The sequence below is a fragment of the Epinephelus moara genome, chromosome 24 (assembly GCF_006386435.1).
Source record: "Epinephelus moara isolate mb chromosome 24, YSFRI_EMoa_1.0, whole genome shotgun sequence".
Taxonomy (NCBI): Eukaryota; Metazoa; Chordata; class Actinopteri; order Perciformes; family Serranidae; genus Epinephelus; species Epinephelus moara.
The window spans coordinates 50,137,934-50,163,434 of record NC_065529.1 but is presented as its reverse complement, the minus strand read 5'-3'; the positions used below and the strand labels follow the sequence as shown (position 1 = coordinate 50,163,434).

General features: G+C 42.0%; 3 protein-coding genes across 3 annotated transcripts in view; 1 reads left to right on the top strand and 2 right to left on the bottom strand.

Annotated features, from left to right (window-relative positions):
* The window catches only part of pcbp4 (poly(rC) binding protein 4), a 536,281-nt gene that overhangs the window by 225,979 nt on the left and 284,801 nt on the right, over positions 1-25,501 (top strand). The gene's annotated exons all lie outside the window — the stretch shown is intronic.
* On the bottom strand, positions 7,687-19,592 carry rbm15b (RNA binding motif protein 15B). The gene has a single exon (XM_050037664.1). The coding sequence runs from the start codon at positions 17,496-17,498 to the stop codon at positions 14,967-14,969; it is 2,532 nt and encodes an 843-aa protein (XP_049893621.1). The 5' UTR covers positions 17,499-19,592; the 3' UTR covers positions 7,687-14,966.
* Positions 20,339-25,501, bottom strand: part of manf (mesencephalic astrocyte-derived neurotrophic factor) — a 10,197-nt gene continuing 5,034 nt past the window's right edge. The window contains exon 4 of the mRNA XM_050037733.1: positions 20,339-23,277. Coding sequence (XP_049893690.1) covers positions 23,093-23,277 — 185 coding nt within the window. The 3' untranslated portion in view covers positions 20,339-23,092. The remainder of the gene's footprint in view (positions 23,278-25,501) is intronic.

Genomic DNA, 25,501 nt, shown 5'->3' with positions numbered 1-25,501 from the left:
TACTGATGCAGTTCCGCCTCCTCTTTTACCCCCCTAGTAGAAAATAAAAAATTAAAATTTGGTGAGGAAGCCTCGGTGAGAACAACAGGTGCGTCGGTGCCAAGCCATGTCTCTGTCAGGAGAATACTGTGTAGGTCATTGTCTAAAATTAAATCATTTATGATAAAAGATTTGTTTAAAAGGGATAGCTTTATAGTGATGATCTGTTATTTGTATATATATATTTTCTGCTCATAACTGTTCTTGTCTGAAGAAAAATGAACCTCCTGAGATCAATAATGCTTCTTTTCTTAACACAATAATAATATCAATGTTATTAGTATTAGTAATATTATGTAGTTAACCCTTTAACAGACACAACTAATTAGTGGCACAGCTGATTTTAATTCATTAAAGATTCTCCTGAAAATGTTTCTTTGCATTAGTCTGTTTTATAGTCTGTCATTATAACTGGCTGAGGATGGAGGGAGCGGTGACTGATGACAACACCAATGTGGTGAAAAGAGAAATTGATAATAAGTGTCATTCTGAAAAAAATGTGAAATAAAAAAAAATTATTTTGGCGATTGGGCTGATATTCCTTTCACATATTATTCNATTCTCCTGAAAATGTTTCTTTGCATTAGTCTGTTTTATAGTCTGTCATTATAACTGGCTGAGGATGGAGGGAGCGGTGACTGATGACAACACTGTGGTGAAAAGAGAAATTGATAATAAGTGGCATTCTGAAAAAAAATGTGAAATAAAAAAAATGATTTTGGCGATTGGGCTGATATTCCTTTCACATATTATTCCATGTCATGTTTCCCTTTCCTGCAGTATTCCAAGCTACGCTTTCGCTGCAACATTTTGTGGTTCATTTTACAAATAATATTCCATGGCACCTATTTACTGTACATACTGCCACTCTCTAACAATACTCCTCTTTACCCTTTCCCTCGCTATTTCATGGTCCTCTATTCCCAGAATATTCACAGGATTTTACTGACTCATATTTTAACTCCTCCACTTCATTCAGCCTTCATCTAAACTACTTTTGAACTGTTGCATCAGTCTGCTGCACACTATCAGTCTTTATATTAGATTGTTGTAATGCTCTTTTTACCTGTTTAAACCAAACCACTTTGAACCGGCTCCAAATTGTCCAAAATGCAGCTGCTCAGCTTTTAATCAGTAGTAACAAGAGATCACATATCACGCCAATTTTATCCTGTCTGCACTGGCTACTGATCAAATTCCGCATTAATTTTAAAATTTTGGTTTTAACTTTTAGAGCTTTACATGGTCAGATGCCACAGTACGTTGCCGACCTCCTTCTCCCGTCTTGCCAAATCTGACTCTTAGGTCCTCTGACCAGATTTTATTCACCATCCCTAGGACCCATTTTAAAACCCGAGGCGTGCTTTTCAAGCTGTTGCTCCCAAACTCTGGAACGCTCTCCCCTTCTCTCCCATCCACAGATTCCTGTACTATTTTTATGAAGCAACTTCAAACATTTTTATTCAGACAGGCCTTTGGCTGACTGATTAAATGTTTTTACCTCCTTTTATTGCTTCTTATAGGTTTGTTTTATTTGTGACCATTTTTAAAAAAAAAAAGTATTTTCATTGTATTATTGTCTGTGTTTTTGCTTTTATTGTGAAGCACTTTGTGATTTTATATCTGTGAAAGGTGCTATATAAATAAACTTTACTTACTTACTTATATCCAGCAATAAATCAGTACTTTGGAATGGGGCTGGGTGGTGGTGGGGATTGGAGGGTAAAAGGATTAATATTTCTGTTTTTAAAAAAAACATGACGCTGTGCTACTGTGCCTGTACATATGCAAATTGTTGAATAAAATTTGGTAAAAAAAAAAAAAAAAAAAAGCAACAAGGTCCACGTGTTGAGGAACCAGGTGACATGAGGAGAAATGGGCAACTGGAACTTTAACTGGCTGGTGTCCTATTTGAAACCTCAAAGCTGTTTATGTTGCATCTTATACATATATGTACATTTCCAGCACTAATTATATAAGGAAACACTCTGCAACAAACTGGGAGCTTTAAGAAACTTCAGAAGCTGCTCTCTGGTGGGAAAACAAGATGGAGGCACCTGTGGCCTGTTTGAAAGCTCTGGCTCTCATGTTGAAAAATAAACTAAATTTTGGGGACACAAATACAACAAATCAATTTTTCCATGTTGCCACAAGGGTTAGGGTTATTGTCAGTCTGTCAGACATATTTAGGCTCCATGTTTCAGCCGTGGACGCTCTCTGTCTTCTCTCCAGCTGTCTGTGGAAACATTAAATGCCTGCAGCTGCTTTCCTTTTCTTTGCCTGTGCTGCCCCCCTGTGTTCACACATGTGCTGCACTGGAGTCAGTTAGAAGTCAGAGATCAAAGAGTGAGGAACAGATGGGGGTGGACAAAATAACGTGAACACCGGTGCAGGATAATGCAATCCACTGCAACACTACAAACTGCATTCTGGAGAAGAACCACTGAGGTGATTCGGCTTTCTGACAGACGTGCTTTCTGTTACGCAGCTTCTACATCAGATTGCATTATAGATAGGTGTGTGTGTGTGTGTGTGTGTCAAACATATGTTAAGTTTCCTTTTCACATAACAGATCATTCATTTTGAAATCCAGCTTGTTTAGATCTCAGATTCTGTGTGACACACAGTGCATACAGTGTTGTTACAAGGAGGCCTGACCTAAATAAGCAAAGGTGTGTTTTGTTCGCTCCTGACACACTTTGCAGGGCGACTGGCCGTGATCTGAGGCCTGTGCTACGAAGCAGGATTTGAAGTTAGCGAGGTAACTTCAGGGTTAACTCTGGGTTTTCAGTGCTACAAACCTGGTTCTCTTTTTACCGGGATAAATCACCATGGCAACTGATGCTGAACAGCTAACCTGCTCCGGAGCTGGTTATGTATCACACTTGATCACATTCAGTCACAGTAACAACGCACATCTCAAAAATAAATAGTATATGGAAATATATAAACAATATAATATACAGTAGCAGGAAGATGACACAGAAATATGTGCTCCGTTAAAAACCAGTGAAGAAGACAATTTGAATCATCTTTTATCCTGTCTGTGAACATAAAGTGTCCCAAAACTTTCTCCAGTTAAATCACAGTAAATCAGATACACTCCTTTTCTGTCCTCCAGAACCATCCTGGCCTCCTGTGTGCAACAGTCAAACCTGCAGCCAAAAACCTTGGTGTGATGTTTGACAGTGACTTCTCCTTTGAAAAACAAATTACAGCCGTTGCCCAGTAATCTATTACGGAAGCGTATTGCATTCACTAGACAAATTTAAAAAAATATCTTTTATTGAGTAAGTTTTTCTGTTTTTCTGTGTAATTTTTTATTTTTCTGTTTTTCTGTGTAATTTTTTTTCTATTTTTCTGAGTAATTTTTTATTTTTCTGTTTTTCTGTGTAATTTTTTTTCTGTTTTTCTGACTAATTTTTTATTTTTCTGTTTTTCTGTGTAATTTTTTTTCTGTTTTTCTGAGTAATTTTTTATTTTTCTGTTTTTCTGTGTAATTTTTTTTCTATTTTTCTGAGTAATTTTTTATTTTTCTGTTTTTCTGTGTAATTTTTTTTCTATTTTTCTGAGTAATTTTTTATTTTTCTGTTTTTCTGTGTAATTTTTTTTCTATTTTTCTGAGTAATTTTTTATTTTTCTGTTTTTCTGTGTAATTTTTTTTCTATTTTTCTGAGTAATTTTTTATTTTTCTGTTTTTCTGTGTAATTTTTTTTCTATTTTTCTGAGTAATTTTTTATTTTTCTGTTTTTCTGTGTAATTTTTTTTCTATTTTTCTGAGTAATTTTTTATTTTTCTGTTTTTCTGTGTAATTTTTTTTCTATTTTTCTGAGTAATTTTTTATTTTTCTGTTTTTCTGTGTAATTTTTTTTCTATTTTTCTGAGTAATTTTTTATTTTTCTGTTTTTCTGTGTAATTTTTTTTCTGTTTTTCTGACTAATTTTTTATTTTTCTGTTTTTCTGTGTAATTTTTTTTCTGTTTTTCTGAGTAATTTTTTATTTTTCTGTTTTTCTGTGTAATTTTTTTTCTGTTTTTCTGACTAATTTTTTATTTTTCTGTTTTTCTGTGTAATTTTTTTTCTGTTTTTCGGGGTATTTTTTTTCTTCTGCTTTTCGGGGTATTTTTTTTTCTTTTTTCGGGGCAATTTTTTTTCTGTTTTTCGGGGCAATTTTTTTCTGTTTTTCGGGGCAATTTGTTTCTGTTTTTTGGGGCAATTTTTTTTCTGTTTTTTGGGGTATTTTTTTTTTCTGGTTTTCGAGGTAATTTTTTCTGTTTTTCTGAGTTAAGAGAGCAATAGAACAACAGATGCTTTCATTCCTTTCTTGAGAGCTCGATATAATGGAAGCAAACATGACCCGCTTGTTTAGTTTAATCCAGTTTTACTTTGTTTTGGGTTTGAGACACTGGGAGATACTCTTGTCTTTAGGTCATATAGATGGTGTCATCATTAGTTTGTCGACTTTACGCAGGCACCTTACAAAACAAAAAGGAAAAAAAAATTACCATGAAAAACAGAAAAAATTACTCAATAAAACAGATTTTTTTTTATTAGTCAAGTGAATGAGTGAATGAGTGAATCAGTTAAGAATCATCTCTAAAATCAGGTCCTTTCTCTCTCAGCTCGATCTTGAGAAGGTCTTCTACGCTTTCATTTCTTCACAGCAAGGTTACTGTAACTCACTACATTCAGGGTCGAGCCAAAGACGTCTCACAGCTTCAGCTGGTGCAAAATCAGCTGCTTGGCTTCTAACAAACACGAGAAATCATGACCACATCGGCCCTGCTTCAGCCTCTTCACTGGTTACCAGTCAGCTGTAGAACTGATCTTAAGATTTTACTGCTCACTTTTAAAACACTTCATATTGAGATGCCTCTCCATAGGAGCCGGGTCGCAGCCTCAGATCCTCAGTCTGGGCTCAGAACTAAAGGTGACCGCGGCCCCTCAGCTCTGGAGCTCCCTGCCTGAGGATCTGAGGCTGCTGAATCATTGACACCTTTTAAATCACTTCTTAAAACTTCTCTTTGAAAAAGCTTTTTTTTTTTTTAATTTCAGCACACTGTTAATTTCATTTATGTTTTATTGTATTATATCATTTTTGGATTATTCCATTTCTTTGATTTGCTGTATGTCAGTGCAACCTACAGGGCAATTAGTTGCCAACTTTGCTTCTCTGCTTCTGTCATGTCATTTCTTGAATGCCTCGCGTTATTTGCTTGAATCTGTTTTAGATTCAGGATCAACAATGTGAGGCACTTTGTAACTTAGTTTTGCCAAGCACTTTATAAATAAGGTTTATTATTATTATTATTATTATTATTATTACAGTAGCCTACTACAACAGGTACAGATCAGCAGTGAGATCTTACATTTTAAATTCATATCAAAGGGTATGCATGTATCAAACACATGACTGACATTGTTATTTATATGCATTAAACACAACAATCAGCCAGACCTGTTCTGGCTCATTAAAGGTCACTTCTCTCTATAAACGTCACCACAGTTTAAATAAACAAACACGGATGAATAAAGTCAGAGAAGCAGCAGCTGACCTTTTGTCAGACAGAAAGGGGTTAAATATACAGCACACTGTGACACAATAAACAACCTACAGTATGTGATATATATGACTGGTTTGTTTGTTTGTTAGGGAAACAAACAAACAAACAAAGACAACAGGGTGTTGTGTCTCTCTACATTTATCCACACTGTATCCACTGCAGCTAAATTCAGCTGTAACAAACACGGGAGCTAACATCATTAGCATCAGGCTAACTCTCCCGGATGTTTACATTAAATGTTGTTGGCTGTGATGAATTTGACTGACTGACGTCACGTCATCTCTTCAGAGTTTCTTTCAGCAGCTGCAGAGTTTGTTTCCACACTGCTGGATAATTAATAACTTTACAATCAGAGGATGCACACCTCACCTGACCTCACCTGTCTGCAGACTCCAGATCTGACCACCATCACCTGCCGTTACAACCCAGAGGGGGCGCTGTTTCACACACTGGAGGAAGCTCAGTAGAACACGGGGAAGATGCGGGAGTGTTCGTTACTAATGAGGGAGGAGGAGGTGGTGCAAAAGGGGGGGGGGGGGGGGGGGGGGGGCGTTAAACTAATTTTTTTAATCAAATCAAATCAACTTTATTTATATAGCACATTTAAAAGCAGCCACATTTCACCAAAGTACAACATTAAAAGAATGACACACACATATAGCAATAAAACGTACACAAATATAAAACAGAACAACACCAGTAAGAACAATTACTCACATAAAAAAGATAAAGATAAAATACTAAAATATTAAAACCACTACAAACAACCAGAGGCCATTGAAAACGTACGTTTTAAGATTTGTCTCATCACACCAGTTTCAGCCTCGTTACATCGGCTCCATGTTTGTTTCAGGACTGACTCTAGACTCTTCACGGCTCCAGAATACAGTTCAGACCTGTTAGTCTCTTATGAACCTCTGCGTAGTTTGAGAGGTCTTCTGCGTGTCTGAGTCCAGACTGAAGGCCAATGGGGACAGAGCTTTTACAATCAGGGCCCGAGGCTCTGGAACGGCCTGCCTGAGGACATAAGGCTGTCTGAGTCACTGTCTTTGTTTAAGTCTCTCCTAAAAATGTATTTCTGTCTGACAGCATATCCTGATTTTATCTGAGCTGTCTATTTTATTGCCATCTTCTTCTTCTTTTTTGGATTTTATGTCCCAGTTATTATCTTGATTTTAGTTTTGGCCTTATTTTATTTTATCTCTTACTAAATGACGTTATGACATGTTATTTGTTTTATTCTCTGTGTGTTTTAAATTTGTTCAGTTTTATTGTACAATAAAACTAGTCATTTTGTAACTGTGCTTCATAAATAAGGTTTATGATTATGATAAAATGTTTCACGTCTTTCATACATTATGGGTATTATTGAACTTTTAAAGCTAGCAGTGCAGTGTAGCGTCAGATTTGCAAAAGAAAATGTAAAATATTGCAGATCTCTTACATGATTGGTTTGCATTTTTCTTTTGCAAATCTGATGCTACACTGCACTGCTGACTTCAAACGCTGAATAAGACCCATAATGTATGAAAGATGTGGAACATTTTAAAGTTTCTTGCTGAAAGTATGAGTGAATACGCAAGAGTTTAAAAATCATGAAAATGTTTTGATTTTGAATATTCCATCCATTTATTTGACCGTGGTATTTTTTCTGAAAACACTGAATATTTACTGCAAGTATAAAACCTATGAGTGATAAAATTAGTAGCCGGGATTTCGTGACTGAGCTGAATGTTTTTATGTTAATGTTAAATAAAGTTTCTACATTAAAATGAGGAAGGAGAAGAGCACCAAAAAACAAGGCAGAATAATAATAATAAACCATTTTCAGCATCGATCTGGATTTTGAATTTTTTTCAGCGTACACCCAAACAGACATTGAGCCACTTATTTCATGCATCTTTTAAGTAGCAGTTGTAGATTCAAAAAATATGTATATATACAGTATATATTACAAGTAAGGAAGACATAAGTTCCTAATTTCATCTGTACAGGTGAATATATGACAGTACATGTTAGACCATGTACTGTGTATCTGTATAACAAACTGTAAAAAGTATGAAAGCCAACACCACGCCGTCCAGTCTTGGAAAGAGCATAAAATGTTTATTACATTTTCTTTCAATACAGAATACATGTTTCTATGTCGACACGAAAACAAAACCAAAGAGGGAGTCTGTGTACAAAACCGATTGTCGTCATGGATTTGAACTCTGCCTGGTCTGTGTAACATCATCATCATTGGTCATAACACAGCAACACCATCAGTTTAGAGGAGACAGGAAAAGGGAAGTGTATTCACGACGTGTCGTTCATCGGGGGAGCTTGATATAAAAAGTATTTTTTATTTTCTTTGACAGCATATTGTACAAAACTGGTACATTTATACGACTGGTGCCGGGATGAACATTCAGCGACGTGTTATGTTACATGAACACATTTATTTTGAAGTCTTCGTTTTTTCTTTCTGTTTCAGGAGAATGAGGAGCTTTTCTGGCTGATTATCGTCAGTTTCAAACTCTCCACGTGAACATATCTGTTTTTATTATTCAAAAACATTCGAGCCATTACTGCTGGATGGAGCAACTTTCAGACCAATAACAAGGCGACACAAATGAAAAGCTGCATGTGTTGTGGTGGCTTAAACAAAAAGAAAAAAGAAAATCAAAGGTACTTTTAAGACAGTTGGTGAAAATGGAAAAAATAGAATTTAAAATGGTAGTTCGGTGGTGAAAGAAGCAGTAACAGGATGCTACAACGTAAATATAAAGTGAAAGCCCTAAAATTTTACTTAAAAGTACAAAAGCAAATTATACTTAAAATATCAGAAGTGCTCATGATGAGAATGGTCCCTTTTGTAGTGTTATATATATATTTTAGGAATATCATCACAGATGTGGAGGCGAACTGATTTTAACTATTTTAAAAAGTGTTGGGCTTTTTAATCTGCAAAACCTCACTCTTACAAAATCATTTCTGTTTGTGATTCAGTCCTAACACCTGATTTTGCAGTGAGAATATTTCAACCCGATTTCAATCAACTTGTTTTATAAATGTTCTACAAAGCAGTGTCTGTGTCTTCAATCAATCCAGAGCGAATAAAGCAGATTGCTGCATTAAAGGTTTGGAAAAATTTGATTTTCACTTAATTAGTGAAATTAGCCAGCTGGCACCGGACGACCATACGATGTCAGAAAGATGCTGGACTCAAATGTCGGGCAGATGTTAAATTTGGGTTGGAATGAAAATCGGGTTGATGATATTTTAAATATGTCACATTAACAATGTCGCGATTTGCAGACGTTGTGTTTTGTTCTCTCAAAGCTTACGACTAAATGTCATTACGTCATGGTGACGCTGGCATACGACGTTTGATTTTAGTTAATTAACGCCACAACTTAATACAAACAAAATATCATCATCTGTCGTCAGTATTCTACATCAAACTGATGATGTTGTCCTGACGTTGAATTTTGGTCACACGATGACACAACCTAGATTCAACCAAATATCAACGTCTAATGATGAGGGTTGCAGAGATGTACGGGGTTTTTAAGGTACACCGTGATATAAAAGCTGATATTTACCGTGTACAGTTGCTTATCTACGATATTGAAAAAAAAATTTATACTTAATGTTGAATCTCCCTTTTATTTTAAGTTTTTTTCAAAGGGGAGACTTTTTACACAAACTCACATTAACAAAATGGTTTGAACCCTTCTGCTTTCATTCCTTTGAGGCTCATTCTGACTGATAATAAGATAAATTCTTTAATACCGGGATACCATGAAACCACAATATTTTCTGAGCCTATAAAAATTTCATACTGTCGCAACCCTGCTAATGTTGCTGTCAGCCAGCTGGGAGATGAATTCTACTGAAAACAGATTAAAGTGCTACAGATGCTGCAGATGTTTCACTTTTTATATGAAAGGAAAACTTTATCGACTCATTTCCAGACGAATATTACTTTATAACCAGGGCACTTTTTTCACTGAAAATCACAGAGTTTTACCAGCAAGCGTTTGTATGTCAAATAATCTGTAAAAGCAGAGTAAGAAGTACAAATGTAACGGAGGCGTAAATGGAAATACTCAAGTACAAATACTATTAAAATAGTTACTTTCCAGCACTGGCAGTTCTGCTGCGTTCACATGGGATCAGGCAGACGGTCGACAGGAAACAGGATGTCATTTCAGAGCAGAGCAGTAAAATAATGAAAGGTGGCAGAACATACCAACAATGGTATCAAAGGTTTAAATATCTTAGCTCTTTGCCGTCCACCCATGACAGGATTTACATCTGGATGTTGCGTAGCTCCTGGACACTTACTGGAGTAATTACATCAAATAATAAACCCAAAATAGTTTCATTAATATATTTTATTCCATTCTTTGTCAACAAGTCGGCATCACCATCGCAACAATTTGTCATGCATGTTTGGTTTTACTGTCCTGACATTATGTCGTTTGTTTTTCCTGTGCCGTTCAAAAGCTGCTTTCTGTCTACCGTCTGCCTGACAGAACGAAAGAATGAAAACTAGGCTCCACATTAAGATGTCCATTTACAACAGAGACACTGCCTCCTGCACACAGTTTGACTTTTTGTCTGCAGGTGGATATTACTTCAATTACTTCACATTTGGGACTTTTTTTTTTGTTCTCTGAATTCCTTTCTTGTCTTAAGTAAAGCATTTTGAATTATACCTCAGACATGCAGACTGTGGGGGGCAAAATGTAGTTTTACCTGACATTTTATGGATGATTAATTAATTTAAAGATAATTAAAGATGAATCTGTATTAGTAATAGTTAGCTGCAGCCCTGTCTTTTCTACTTGCAAATGCTCTTCAAGAACATGTTCTTTTAAGGGATAGTTCAGATTTTTTGAAGTGGGGTTGTGTGGGGTACTTAGTCATAGTCGGTGTATCACATACAGTAGATGGCAGGTGGTGCACCCCCAGTTTGGAGAAGCAGGCTGGAGTCGGACATGGAAGCTAATCAATCTACTGCTGTGAAGGGGTCAGCAACAAAATCAGTTTTAGCCGCCTAAAAAAAGTCCCACCTCAAAAAAAAAAAAAAAAAAAATCAATATCAGTTTAAGTGTACGTTATATGTAGAATATTTTCATTGACTTACATTATTGTCAGACAGTGATTTCCATCTGGAAAATGAAGCTGTTAAATCACTTTCTACAAAGCCAGACTCCACTGAGAAAAACAGTGATTTAACATTGGCTAAGCACAGGAGCTGCTGCTCCACTGCTGCCTCTAACAGGTGTTTTATTTGTGTTATTGTGTGGCTTTGGCATTCAAAAGGGTTAGTTCACATTCACCAAAGTCACACAATTACACAAACGAACTAACTGATAGAGGCAGCAGTCGACCAGCAGCTCCTGTGTTCAGTGAGCTAAAATTACTGTTTTTGTCGATGGAGTCTGGTGGCTTTGACAAGTATAGATAAGAAACTGAAGCCGTTAACGCCTCCCTGTCAGAACAGGCTGTCTGACAGAAGTGTACACTTAAACTGATATATATTTTTTAGGTGGCTAAAACACGTTTTGTTGCTGACCCATCCACAGCAGCAAACTGATAAGCTTCCATGTTGACTCCAGTCTGCTTCTCCAAACTGGGGGCGTGCTGAATAACATCTACTGTATGTGATACACTGACTGTGGGTAAGCACCCCTCATACAACCCCAGTTCAAACTATCCCTTTAAGATCTAGATGTGTTTTGTGTCTTAACTTTTACATATTAAGCTGCTTGTGCTGTAAACAAACGGTGGGCATTAAACAAACATGTTTATCTTTAGTCTGACATGTCGTCTAGTTCTTCAGTCCTCACTTCACTGAGCAGACGCAGTGTTTACTGCTCCTTTTCAAAGTAAAATGACGACAGTGTTAAAATCCGAACACCATCAGGTTTAATTTCCTCATGACGTGACAGAACGGGAAACATTTTCAGGCTCTAACCAACCTTGATCTGGTGTCAGTAAAACACCAGATGGAGTAAACGTAGCCGACGTGCAGCACAGAGCTGAGATGATGAGAGACGTCACCAACACCGCCCAGACTACATGAGGTATCACACGTCTTCTATAGGAGCTATACATTCTCATTTGGTTGGTGCAAACAGCAACGAACACACAGATAAACAATGTAGAGGTGAAGAGCTGCCTGTTTCCGTGACAACTAGCCGTCACACACTAACAACACTTCATTTCCATGACAACAGAATAAGTGTACGTCTGCCATCTTAGGTGAGCAGAACTATTTCCGCATTTTTTTATTTCTCTGCCCTCTAAGGTTTCATTCATCATCATCTGGGTGGGACAAGTGTTTTTCCTCTGACACATCATCTTGGCACAAACATTCACTCAACATTAATGGTAAAAAATTAAGTCAGCGCCGGTTCAGTTACAAAAATCGCAAGAGATTAATGCTGAAGACATGAAGACATATCTCTGCAGCTGTTGGAAAAGATTTAGCCTGAGGTGAGTCTGACTGAAATCAGCATGCATGTGTTGCTTGTATATTTCTAGAGATAATTAAAGAGCTTTGAGGGAAATTTAAAGGGACAGTTGGGATTTTTTTAACTGGGTTGTATAAGGCACTATAACAGTCAGAGTATTACCTACAGTAGATGTCAGTCGACACGCCCAGAGTTTAGAGAAGCAGGCTGCAGCACCACCGTGGGAGCTCAGCGAGGTGCTGCTGTGGACGGGCGCAGCAACAAAACATATTTCAGCCACCTAAAAAACAAATCAGTGTCACGTTAAGTGTAAGCTACACTTCAGCACTTTACCTCGCTGTCAGACAGAGATTCTGACGGAGACTGAAGCCGCTGTATCCGTCTATGCTCTCTCTTTACAGCCACCAGACTCCTTAGGATCACTGGTCTACCTCTGACTCCATCGGCAAAGAAGCCTCCTAGTTTTTGCTTTGACACTGACTTCTCCACCATCGTCTTGTCTGTCAACTCTCCTTACGCTCATCACGTGATGAGAAAATCTCACTTATAATATTTTGAGCTGCCACTCAGTGCAGCCATCGTCACACTAAGCATTCATTTAAAAAAGCAATACGACAGCCGGGGCGTTTGGCAATTAATGTAAGCTGTGTATGCCCAAACACCATGTAACACCAGTCACAGCGAGCCTAGGTTATTGCTATCACTGCAAAATGTGTCAGCATTATGTCATCAGGCCCCTTTTGCCTGGTTAGCCTCTCCTGACGGGACATCTGTGTGTGCTGTGTGTCTCTGCTGTTTAATAGGTTAGTTTGGATTCACCAAAGTCACACAACACAAACTATCGAGGCAGCGACAGGCGAGCATGTCCCGTGTCCCGTGTCCAGTGAGGAAAAATGCTTTTGTCAGTGGCGTCTGGTGGCTTAAAAGAGAGCAACGTAACAGCATCAGCTCCACATCAGAGAGGCTGTCTGATGCCAAGATAGAGCGATGAAAATATTTTAAATAGAGCGTACATTTAAACTGATACTTTTTTTTTTTCAGTGTCTAGAGTATGTTTAGCTGCTGCTCCTGTCCACAGCAGTACATCGCTTAGCGTCTGTGGCTGCACGCCTGTCTGCTTCTCCAAACTGATCACCATCTACAAACGCAACACCCTTTTAAAAACACAGGTGAACCAACTAAAAATAGGCTGTCGACTCTTTTCCTGTTGCCAGCACACCAGAGCGGCTCTGCAGCAGATGAGTCCGCCTTTCTGTGTGTTTTTTTTGTGTGTGTCATGTTCAACGTCACGGACAGGCCGGAGAACAGGTAAACAGTAGTAGTAGGTTACTTGTTTCTATACATCTCTTTGTGATTCAGTCTCTCTTTCAAACTCGGTGCAGACCCATTTGGATTAATGTTTTTAGAGCAGCATGTGTGGAGACAGACGGTGTTTTGTTGCATCTCACCGGTAGAGGAGCTGAAATTAGCACGTTCACGTGATTCCTATTAGGGAGCGTATCTATGTTTCCCAGGTTCTATGTTCCCTGCTCAACCAAGCGGGAAACATAGAACCCTTTTTGGTTGAGTGGGGAACATAGAACCCGGGAAACATAGGGATGACCCCTCCTATTAATGCTGTTCGGAGTCTGAGGTGACACGTGTCTACTGCAGTGATTCGACCCCGGTGTGAATGCCGATTTAAACCTTTCCCACTGCATTAAAAAGCCAGATATTAGCAGGTTTGTCGTGCAGTGGGACAGCGGCTTAACACAATGACTATGGATAAATACCTCATACAACCCCACTTCAAAAAAATCCAAACACTCCCTTTAAAGTCGGTGCAATCACTTTAAGCATCAACTGTTCTGGTTTCTACACCAAAATTCCCTGTAAATGACGTTCGCACTATGGGACCAGGTAGACATGACTGAAGCTACAGTGACGGCAGATGAAAAGAGACAGGAGCATGGATGGATGAGAGATGGATGGATTCATGTATTAAAATTGAATAAAAGCCGTTATACAATATAAAATCTGAACTAGTAACATGAACAGACCTCGCACCGGTATGACAGCGGAACACGAATCTCCAGCAAACTGAAACATCTCAAGTGACGACAGGTTTCTGAAAGACAGACAAGATATAGCATCTTTTTTTTTTCTCTTTTCCTGCATGCAACGACAGACCAAACTGACACGCTCACAACTCTCAAAACAAAAAGGAAACTGGAATGGTTCAATTGATAAAACACTACCTATGTAAAATACACAGTCACAGGGACGGGTCAGGAAATTCACTTTTGTCTCTACTGGCTGTGGCGGCTGGTGCTTTTAACAAAAAGAAATAAAACCACGTCACAACAGTCTCAACCTGCGAGTAGAAGCCAGTAGAGCACACAAACTGGAGTAGCCTGAGCCAGACTCAGCTGGCATCACTTTCCCACTCAGTTTACAGTACAATCACTTGGTATAAAACCTCCCAGTCCCACATATACTGGATATACAGAACGACTTCTGATAAAAGGAACACAAATAAAGTAAACGAGCATATAAACAAACCCTCAGATTTAGTGTCGTATGTTACAGCTTAGAGTATAAAAGCAACAGTGCTGCCTGTGTGTGCGGCAGGCCTTTCATTAACGTCCCCTCTCCTTTAAGTGTTTTTCATCACAGACCATTTTAACGTTTAATTCCCCCGGTGTAATAAATGAGGAAGAGTAGAAGAGAGACGTGTAGTGTACGTTGCTGTGTTTCATTATTAAGATACTGGACAAAACGATAAAATGCATCTTTGTGAAAACAACATGGAAGTATTTGTCGTCAGGCGAGTTTCCTCTCAGCTCGCTCTGTGTGTGTGTGTGTGTGTGCATGCCTTTAGTGTCTGTACATGTATGTTCTCTTCAGTGTTAAAATCAATTAGTGTCATTGACGATCACAATAACCATGTGCTCCTCGTCCAGATTACCCACAGTCCTTTTGGCGGCCTGCAGGTACTGTTGTGAGAACACTCCAGGTGGGAAGGCGTACAGCATGGCCCCAGGCCCCCCCTCTTTTGCAGCAGGCAGGCTCACGACTCCAGCGGCCTCCTTGTTCCGCAGGTAGGTCACCAGGTGGCGGAGCAAGCGTGCCTGCAGGCCTGGCTCGGGGGTCGGGGCCTGGCGGTCGATGGGGCCCTGGAGAGCCAAAAGGATGGCGAACCCATCAGGCCGCCCGAGTTTAATGCGCCGCGACACCTCGTCAAGTCGGGTCTGGTCCATGCGGAGCCTCTGGGCGATCTTCAGCTGGCTGGGCTGGTTCTGGCTCTGCAGCTTCAGGGTGTCCTTCATCACCGTGTTGAAGAACGTGGAACCCCCCTCCAGCATGTACAGGTCTGTGGGGAAACTGCTGTTCTTCAGAGCAAAGAAGCCGTGCCACGATTTGGAGAGCGACGCCTGGGCGAACTCTGACAGCGTGCTGGGAGAGGAGGAGGTGTGGGTGTCCGTGTGGATCGCAGGGGAGACGGCGGCGATGACCTCGCTGTTTCGATGGTGATGATTGTTGAGATGCTCGCTGGACCTCTTGCTGTGGTGGCGGCCAAATGGTGGATCTTCTTCGTTGCTGGCGGAGTGTCGCCCTCCTCCTCCGTTCTCGGGGGAGTGGTCTCTGGGCTCTGTGGTGGAGTCAGGAGCTCGAACCCGCGCTCTGTCTGGGCTCGCGTCAGGAGAGACAGCCCCACCCAGACCTCGAACCCTCGACCTCCCCCTCTCCTTCTCCCTGTCTCTCTCCCTCTCCTCTGTCAGCCTGTCAGTGGACACACTCCTGCTCCTCCTCCTGCTCCTCCTCTCCTCCCTCTCCTTCAGCCACCTCTCCCTGCTCCTGCTGCGGCTCCTTGCTGCTCTCCCACTCCTCCCAAATGCTTCCACTCCTCCCATTCTCCTCTCCAGGCTACGGGTGGGGCTGGTGGGGTAGTTTCTCTCCAACAGGGCCCTCTCTCTCTCCCTCTGGGAGAGGAGGCTGTGGGAGGGTGGCGACGAGCGGTCCCTGACTCCCCTCAGCTCCCGCTCCAGGCTGCGATGACGGCTGTAGGCCTCCCCGAGGAGATCATAGTGGGAGGGTACCGCGACAGGAGGCTGGTAACCAGGAGGAAATGGCCGGGAGGGGCTCTCCTCAACTTTAGCAAAGTCCACCCTCAGTCGCCGCTCCGGACCACCTAACGGAAACCCCCTCATCTGGGTGCAGGCGGCTTGAGCAGCGTCCAGACTTTCATACTGAATGTAAGCAAAACTGTCCCCCTTAACATAGTCGATATTCCTTATACTTCCAAAGCGGTCAAACTCCCGAGCGAGGGCAGCCAGGGAGTTTCCAGGCCCAAGGCCGCCCACCCAGAGCCGTGTGGTGGGGTTAGCTTTGCCATAGCCAATCTTTATTGGATTTCCACCCATAAGCCGCCCCTGCATGGCCACCTTGGCCTGGTGGGCCATGTCCAGGTTCTGAAACTTCACAAAAGCATACGCCCCACCCTGTCCACGGGCTGGGCGTTTAATCACAACATCCTCTATGATGCCATACTTGTCAAACCCCCTCCTTAGTTCTACTTCTGTAACATTACCGTCCAAATTGCCAATAAAAAGGTTGCTGGTCGCCCTCTGATCATCCTCAGGTTTTAAATCCTCCACCACTGGCATTGGAGGGAAGCCATAGGGCCGGCCCCTCTCATCCAGCATACCATAATAATCCAAGAGCCTCTCCCTCTCCCTGCTGATACCCAGGGTCTCCAAGGCGTAATGTCTCGCCCTGATGTCTCTGATGTTACTCACCCCGGGACCGGGCGGGGACAGGGAGCGCTGTCTGTAGGGGTACGGTGCGTGCAGAGGCAAATATCCAGCATCTGGCGGCGTGACGCTCCGCCTCCTGACGTACATGGGTTCAATTTTAAGCTGTCGGTCACCCAAAACTAACCTGGAGGATTTGGCGTGTCTGGCCTCTTTGGCGTCCTCCGGGTGCCGAAAATTCACGTAGGCGATCCGGCCCAGCTCCGGTGTGTGCGACAGCTTCACGCTGACGTCCCCGAACTTTTTGAACTCGTGAAACAGCGCGTCCTCCACGTCCTCGTCCGTGACCTGCGAGCCGAGGTTGCTGATGAGCAGCGTTTTGTACTCCAGAGTGCCCGGTCTGGCGGCGGGGAGCTCCACCGCCGCCGTGGTCCGTAGCGGCGGACGGCCGAGGAGGCTGAGCTCGTGTCGGTGGTGGAGCTCCAGGGCGGCCGCTCGCTCCTCCCTCAGCCGCGGCTTCTCCCGCTCCCTGCTTCGGCTCCGTCGGTGGTATCCCCGGCTCTCCGCCAGCAGCAGAGCCAGCGGCGGCGGCGGCGGCAGCTCCTCCCTCCGTGCACTCTCTCGTTCCCTTTCCCGTATCCGTTTAGCGACGGCCCTGGACGGACTAGTCTCTCTCCCGGCCTGCCTCTTCATCTTCAAAGGATGATGGAGCCCAAACTTTTCGGTGCCTGCAGCGGGAATCCGGCCTGGGGGGCGAACTGCAGGGGTGTTAGCAGAAACAACGTGGCAGACGACGGCTTCGACAAACACACGCTTCCAGTCCGAGCCCCGGGTTGTTGCATATATGTCGGGATAAAGGCATAAAAACGTTTAAAAACATGTCAGCCGCGGAGGGTCTGCACCTACGCCGCCATCTTGGACAATAGGAATGTGTGCTTTCCCTGAGAAAGGCGGAGACTGCGATGACGCACCGTCGGCGGCCGTCATGACGTAGCACGCTTTATTTTGGACACTAAAATAATTTTCGGACTGAAACCTGAAAATAAAAACGGTTCACTTTCAAATAAAGACCAAATAACTTTGTTTTGTATTATTTTTATTAATTTATGTTTTATTTATTTTTATCTTTATTTATTTATTTTTTCTGTTAACTATTTTATTTTGTCCTTTATTTGGGCTGACAAAATTTTTTCCTTCTCTGTTTTTTCTTTTCTACCCAGTTTCATGCCAATTTACTCTGATAATATTTATCTTATCTTATTGTTGTAAATCTAAATTGTTCAGTAAAGTTTCTTAAATGATAATTGTCGGACTGGAACTTTGAGAAATATTGTGACACCCACAAAATCAGAAGTTTCACTTAAAGTTACACATTTACATTTATACATTATTCTGTAAAGCAGGTGCTCTCTAGATTCAGATGTGAACTGATGGAAAATGTGCGTTTTGTAATTATGAAATTGAAATTATTTGTAACATTTATTTTGTATGTATCTAGAACATTTCTTTAAGATGTTGACTGGTTCAAATATTTTATTATTTTTTTTAAAAAGAGACACTGTATTTCTTTTTCATGATACGAGTTTTATTGATTGCAAAATAATGTTTATTTTGAACCTCTTTATTTTATTTGGAACATTTTATATTCACAAATGTAAATGGCCCAAAACAAAGCCACACGTACATAAACTGAAAAGAGAATTTTGACACTATGTCGAAACATTACACAGATTGAAGAATGGTAAAGCAATGAAAACAGCATTTGTAAAGCCTTATATAAATTATATAGATTAAATATGATATTAACATTGTGTAATTTGTTGTTGTTTGTCTTGGGTATGTATTTTGTAAGCATTTAAATTCTATGCTCAACTAAGGGTCATTTACACACAAAACATTTGTTAATGAAAACAAAAAGTCAGCATTTTGTTTAACGTCTACTTAAGCTATTTTAAATGTTAGGTTTTATATAATGAGTGCAAATGGTCTCAAAGAAAACTCACATGGGGGGTGGGACATTCATTTTAAATACTACACCATTAGGACTCTGATTATCTACCATGACTTGAAATCCTCCTTTCAGTTAGAATAGCAGCGGCTCTACTCTGAGCTCCCTCCACATGTCCGAGCTCCTCACCCTATCTCTAAGGCTGAGCCCAGACACCCTTCTAAGGGAACTAATTTCAACCGCTTGTATCTGTGATCTGATTCTTTCAGTCACTACCCAGAGCTCATGACCATAGGTGAGGGTTGGCATGTAGCTGAACCAGTAAAGCTTTGCCTTCTGGCTCAGCTTCCTCTTCACCACAAAGGGCCAGCGTGGCGCCAAACAGCCTGTCCATTTCACTCCACCCTCACTCGTGAACAAGACCCTGAGATACTTTAACTCCTTTGCTTGGGACGGTAACTCTCCCCAAACCCAGAGGGAGCAATCGTCTTGCAGGAGAGAACCATGACCTCAGGTTTGGAGGTGCTGACTCTCATCCCAACCGCTCCCCACTTACTGTAAACCGTCCCAGGTCACGCTGGAGGTCACGGTGTGATGAAGCCAACAGAACCACATCATCTGCAAAAAGCAGGGATGCAATTCTGAGATCCCCAAACCGGACCCTTTCCTCCTGGCTGCACCTTGAGAGCCTGTCCATGAAGATTACAAACAGGATCGATGACAAAAGACAACCCTGGTGGAGGCCAACACCCACTGAGAACGTGTATTAAAGAAAACATGCTTATATTATGCTCCATTTCTGCCTGTTTCCCCCTAAATCAAATCCTTCACACTGGACCTTTAAATACAGAACATTTGTGCACATTAAATACCTGAACTGTCCTTCAGATGTAGTCTAGAAACAGTACAAAGTATAAACATTTTATTACAACTAACCCGTCTCACTGCTGAAATATTTAGGGAATCATTAAACAACAGGTTTCTTTTTTCATATTTTAATGAAAAAGTAGAATAGTACAGTTGTAACAAATGACTGGGCCTTAAATGAAAAGGTCAATGTGAAACAACAGCATATTTTAAGTTTTCATTTCCTATATCAAGTCTCATCGAGCCTCACAAACCTTTGTCCTGTTTCTTTTTTAAGTACACATTAGCTCACAACAAACAATAAAACATCTATCCCTTTGGAAAGACACAAGTCTGCAATATTCTTACACAGCTGAATTTGTGAGAGGGGTGGGTGAGTGGGGTCAGACATTTTCAACATTTGTTACCACCCCAAACAATTTTCTTATTATTATTTTAAATGTCCTACTATCCAATTCCTGATTAGATGGTACTGCAGCTGATCCCAGCGCTGCCTGGAAGTGGAAGGTGGACAGCAGGAGGCGTTATTTCATGATTTACAAGGTTCACAACACTAACATCAGCACTACAGAAACCGTCTGGGATGCATCAGTCAAATTAAAGAAAGCCAGGAAACAAGTCAAGAAATGAAAGAAGATAATCTTAAAAAAAAGAAGAAATCCTCAATAAATATCTTACCTAAATATTTCTTACTTCGCTGCCAGAAGGGCTGGTGTACCGTCACGTGTCAAAGACTAGCTAAATGTACTTTAACATATGTCACCCATACTCCGTGCCGTCCCTCCTAATAAACCACTGACACAAACACTTGTTATGTTGCGCCTCACGTGTTATTTGTTGAATCATTTCCATAAAAATGTGGATTACTGGCGAGGCCACGTGGTGCTGCTGTCATGAATGAAACATAGAAAACAAGTTTATTTTAAAAAAAACAAAAACAAAACAAAACAATGGCACAATTTGTTGGAATACAGGTGACGTCAACTGAAAATTAAAAAAAGACTAAGTTGGAGGTTAAAAAGGGAGAGTGCTGCAGATCTGGATGTCTCTACAGTAGAGTGGTCATGGGCCTTAAAGGACAGGTTCACTCTTCTTTCCAAGTCTATCTTAGCACAACACTCACATGCCTGTAAGTACACCGCAACTGTTGTTGGTTGCTGTAATCCTCCTGTTCACACTGGGGACAAAATACACAGCTCTCATTTTATGTCATTTTATGTTCTTAAGTTTAGCTGAAGCTTCAAATTCACCCCAGATAAACTTTAAATTAGATTTTGCACAGAGCAGGACTGTGAGTGTTGATCACATCAGACTCCTCGAGGAGCCGAATCAACAGGAGGAGTCACAGCCACAGATTATTCTCTTAACAGTACAGTGTGTCCGTTTGTTTTAAGACGGGCTTCCCTTTAAGCATCAGTATGGGGTTCATCAACATCAGTGTTCCTCATCCTCCTCGACAGGATGGCATGGAAATCAGGGAAAAGTCGGCGGAAATGAAACACATTCTTTAAAACATGACAACTTTCCAAAAAGCATCTCAGACTGTATAAAACAAGCGGACGTAGCCACTGTGACGTCACCCTTTTGAAGCCTTTTGGCCATCACCATCTTTGTTTTTCTTTTTTAGGCCAGAAGTGACCATATTTGGACCATGGATGTATTACTAGAACTGGATGCTGGACCTAAAGATGGAGCCTATTCAGTCCAGTGAGAATTGCTTGCGTATATTAGGCCCCCCAGGAAGTGTAATGGTGCTCCTGAGTTCGTCACGTGATGTCATTGGTCCCTGAACGACTTTTCCTCTTAGCCCTACATTGGAAAAGAGACGTCTGTAAATTGATAGATCCTTTTTTTTTTAAAGCCTCACAACCCCTGTGAAGTGGCTTGTTACACTTTCATTTGATCCATTTTGGAGGTCTAGAAGAGCCACAAGATTAATCAAGTTAGCGTAGCACTAAACCAGAAGTAGCTGTGAAAGTCTTTAGTGCGCAAGTTGTATATGCCCAGTGATGCAGAAGTAGCGCCGGTCATCTGGTTCAGAGATTTTTGGCTTCATGCACCACTGAGCAACTTTTACAGGAATGAACGAGGGCCTGCCGCCAACGCTGTATCCAGGTACATCCATGGCGTATATGCCAAAGGTTTCTAGCTTCTTGTTTTACAGCCCACTGAATATGCGCAGTAGTGTTTCTCCCGCCTGCTCCGCCCACGAGTTCCCACTCTGCCCACAGACTCTGCACTGTGATGACATCATAAATTTTTGCCTGGGGGAAAGTTTTAAAAATATAAAACCTCCATGGATGAAAAATGTATAATAAAAAGAGTCATAATTGATCTATTTTGCAGTTCAAGGCATCCTGTCGATGGTTTTACAGACGGCTCTTTTACAACGGTGGCCTAAAGGCTGCAGGGGATTTTCTTGCTGCAATACCACGAGTGGCCACTGGGGGAAAATAGAAGCAAGGCTGAGCAGCGTTCCCGGGCGCCTTATTTGGACGAGAGGGTGAAACCGGGGAAGAAAATTATTGTAACAGCTCTATCCTGATTGACTCACCATGGTAGTCACTTGTCAATCACAGGTGAGCCATGCCCTGAAGCACAGCCCAGCGTTATCGTCCATTTGACTCTACGTGGGACCATAATTTATAAAACGAACATCAAGCTGTGTTGAAGAAGGCTTGGAACTAGTAATTGAGACCATAAACTCTTTGGGAAAATGTTTACTGAGGTAACAAACAGGTGAGGCGTAGGCGCCTTTTCTCATAGACGTCTATACAATTGGACTGGAGTCGCCCCCTGCTGGCCATTAGAGTGTCTGCAGGTTTAAGGCACTTCTGCTTCACTTTACAGACCCAGAGGCTACGTCCACGTCTTTTATACAGTCTTAACTCGGCATCAAGATCTTGTCGGGTGGTGTCGGCAGAGGCTGAAAAAGGGGTGGAAACTGTACAGTGACTAATAAACATGCTCAAGCTGCCACTTAAACCTCCAACTGCTCCGGCACAGCTGCTCACTGCTCTATGACTTGATTCCACTAACAACTATCAATGTGTGTGTACTGACCCTGTTGGAGAATCAGTCACGTTTTAAGCCAGCGTACTGTGTAAGCAGAAAACCCGTTCCCATTAATCAGTGCTCCTGTTGTATGAATTCCTCCAACCTTAAATCTGACGACTGTTGCAAACACTGTTCAGTCTCCTTACACTTAATTTCAAAGTATAGCACAGGCTGTGGCCTCACGTGTACACACCAATATCTATACTTCTGAATCAGTGTAGCGTTACCAGATGAGTGAACACCGCCCAAAACCCAAAAGACTGAGACAAACATGTCAGACAAAACTCCCCTCCTCCTCTCCTGGTCCCCCCTCCTCCTCTCCTGGTCCCCCTCCTCCTCTTCCTCCTCCTCCTCACTGGATAGCAGTCTGGTCCAAGTCAAGTCCAAAGCTGTGTGAATGTGTTTTTGTTCCTCATTACAGTTCTGTCCGTGCTTTGGCAGCCGCAGGAGCGTACTTGGGCATGAGCTCTGTGATTTTGCGGATGAAGTCGGTCTTTTCGGCACAGCCTTTGCAGGACTCGCCCCACTCCTCCAGAATCTTCTTCAGGTCCTTTACTTTAAGCTTTTTCAGGTCGACTGTGGTCAGGTCCAGCTGTTTGTCTACGTGGGAAACACAGGAAAAGACACAAAATGACGCCTTTGCAGCTGTAATCTTTAAAATGCCCCAGTAGAGTTTTTAACCTCTAGCTGTTGGATTCAACATGTCAGTCAGACCTCAAGATTCACACTATGTGTTCTAGTGAGTGACACCAAATGTTACTGAGGGTAGCTTTCAATGCATTCGCTCATCTCTGTCTTCTATCAATGATATGGCACAAGCAAAAGAAAGTCCCAGGATATGAAGAAGAGACAGCAAGGTGGTATTTTCCAGGTTCTCATCGCCTTCATTATTCATGCTCGGTGCTTATGAATTTTAGCAGCCAAATGTAATGTTCTTACTGCCAGCTCAGCTCGTATAAATTAATTTTTTATTATTGCCTCGCATTCATAAATGCATTTGGAGAAATACAACTGCTGGCTTTAATACATTATTCATCTATCATAGAACACCTACACAGAGACACTTGTTGCTGTCATACACTCACATGGCTTCTACCACTACGACGCTGCTGCTGCTCCTGCTGCTGCTGCTGCTGCTGCTGCTGCTGCTGCTGCCCACACATCAGTGCTTTCCCACTTGTTGCTGTCATACACTCACATGGCTTCTACCACTGCTACGCTGCTGCTGCTGCTGCTGCTGCTGCTGCTGCCCACACATCAGTGCGTTCCTGGTTGAAATCTCAGAGTGGATATTAAGGCACCACCTAAAGCTCAAGACTGACCCTGTGTTCCTCCAAGGGGAAAGGTCCCCTAAACTAGACCTGCCCAACACCATGGTGTTGGTGAACTGTCAGCCCCCTGTCAGTCGCCTCTACAACACCAAGATTAACCTATAACCTGTAATCACCAGGGAGGCAGCCCAGGTGATTATCCAGGTGCTTGCGAGCTTGAACTCAGTTGATTTTATGCAAACCTGCTGAACTGACTTTTGTCATTATGAAACGTTCTGGTAAAGTAGCCTTGATCAGCAGCCTGTGCTGACAGCATCATGGAGCTAATTCCACCTTGTATTACATTAGTTATGAGCAACAGGACAAAATGATTCACCCAATATTATTATTATAAGAGCAGTGTAGGTCATCTGGAAACCAGCTGCACAGAATGATCACGTAGCAGTGAAGGTACAGTGGAGTTTGCAGTCTGTGCAGAAATAAATGCTGACGCTCCTGGAGACCAGCAGAAGTCCTGTGTCTTATACCCCGACAGCTGAGAGGAGTGACGGGGGTTTGCTCCAGAGTGAGTATCTACTCTGGACTCTGGCGATAAAAACAGAGCGTCTCCGCTGTGCGATCACCGTTGGGAAGCTGGAGCCCGAAAAAGCTAACATTGTGTTTGTTAATAAACGGACTTACAGAGCAACTCGTGTCTGACAGGCTGTGCACGATTTCCTGCAGAGCCAAAAACAACACAAAGATCAGATTTCAATAGAGTTGGGAAGATGCGCACGGTGCACGCTGTGTTAGTTTACTCGAAAAATCACATTTTTTGGGGTGATGAGACAATAAGAGCACTCTCTTTCATACAGCCTGTTCAAGGTGGGAATGTTGCACTTCATTCTGCCTCACCATTCTCTGCTTTTCTCACATTAAGCCAGCCGCAGAGGATGTGACAGAAGCCCCTGTTCATGGCGGGAATACTGAGCCTTTATGCTGCCTTGCTGTTCTGCATAAAAATTAAGAATGCAGCAGGGAGACAGAGTTGTCTTGCCTTAAAGCCAGCGGTGGAGGTAATACCAGTGCTGAAATGACGTCTGTGTAAAAGGGTCGACCGGCAGGGTGGGACCATGGACAGGATGGATGTGATGTTTTGACAATGTGTTATGTGTGCGACCCTCTGCCAGGAGATATAAGAAGCAGCTAGCAGCAGTTTGCAGCTATCTTAAAAAAGAACAGCAGCCCAAAATGTCCAAAAATTGGGAAAACAAGAGGTCTGGGAGCTCCTTAAGGCCCTGACACACCAAGCTGACGGTCGGCCGCGACCAAAGTTGGGCCGTCAGTGAGCGTCTGTCGGCCTAGTCTTTGCGGTGTGTCCCGCACTGTCGGCACTTAGGCGTCGGCGGCTTTTCGGCCGATTGAGCATGTTGAATCGGCGGCGGAGCTTGTCGGTGAGAGAGATCCCTCTGATTGGCTGTTCAGGTTTTATTTCCTCGCCCCTGTAGCGAGTGAATCTGCCTGTAGTGAAACCGGGGCTAACCGGTGTTTCCTCCGCAGGCTCCACTTCACTC

What these genes read in the sequence shown, in the direction of transcription:
- rbm15b (XM_050037664.1), bottom strand. Translation starts at nt 17,498, where the DNA reads ATGAAGAGGCAGGCCGGGAGAGAGACTAGTCCGTCCAGGGCCGTCGCT.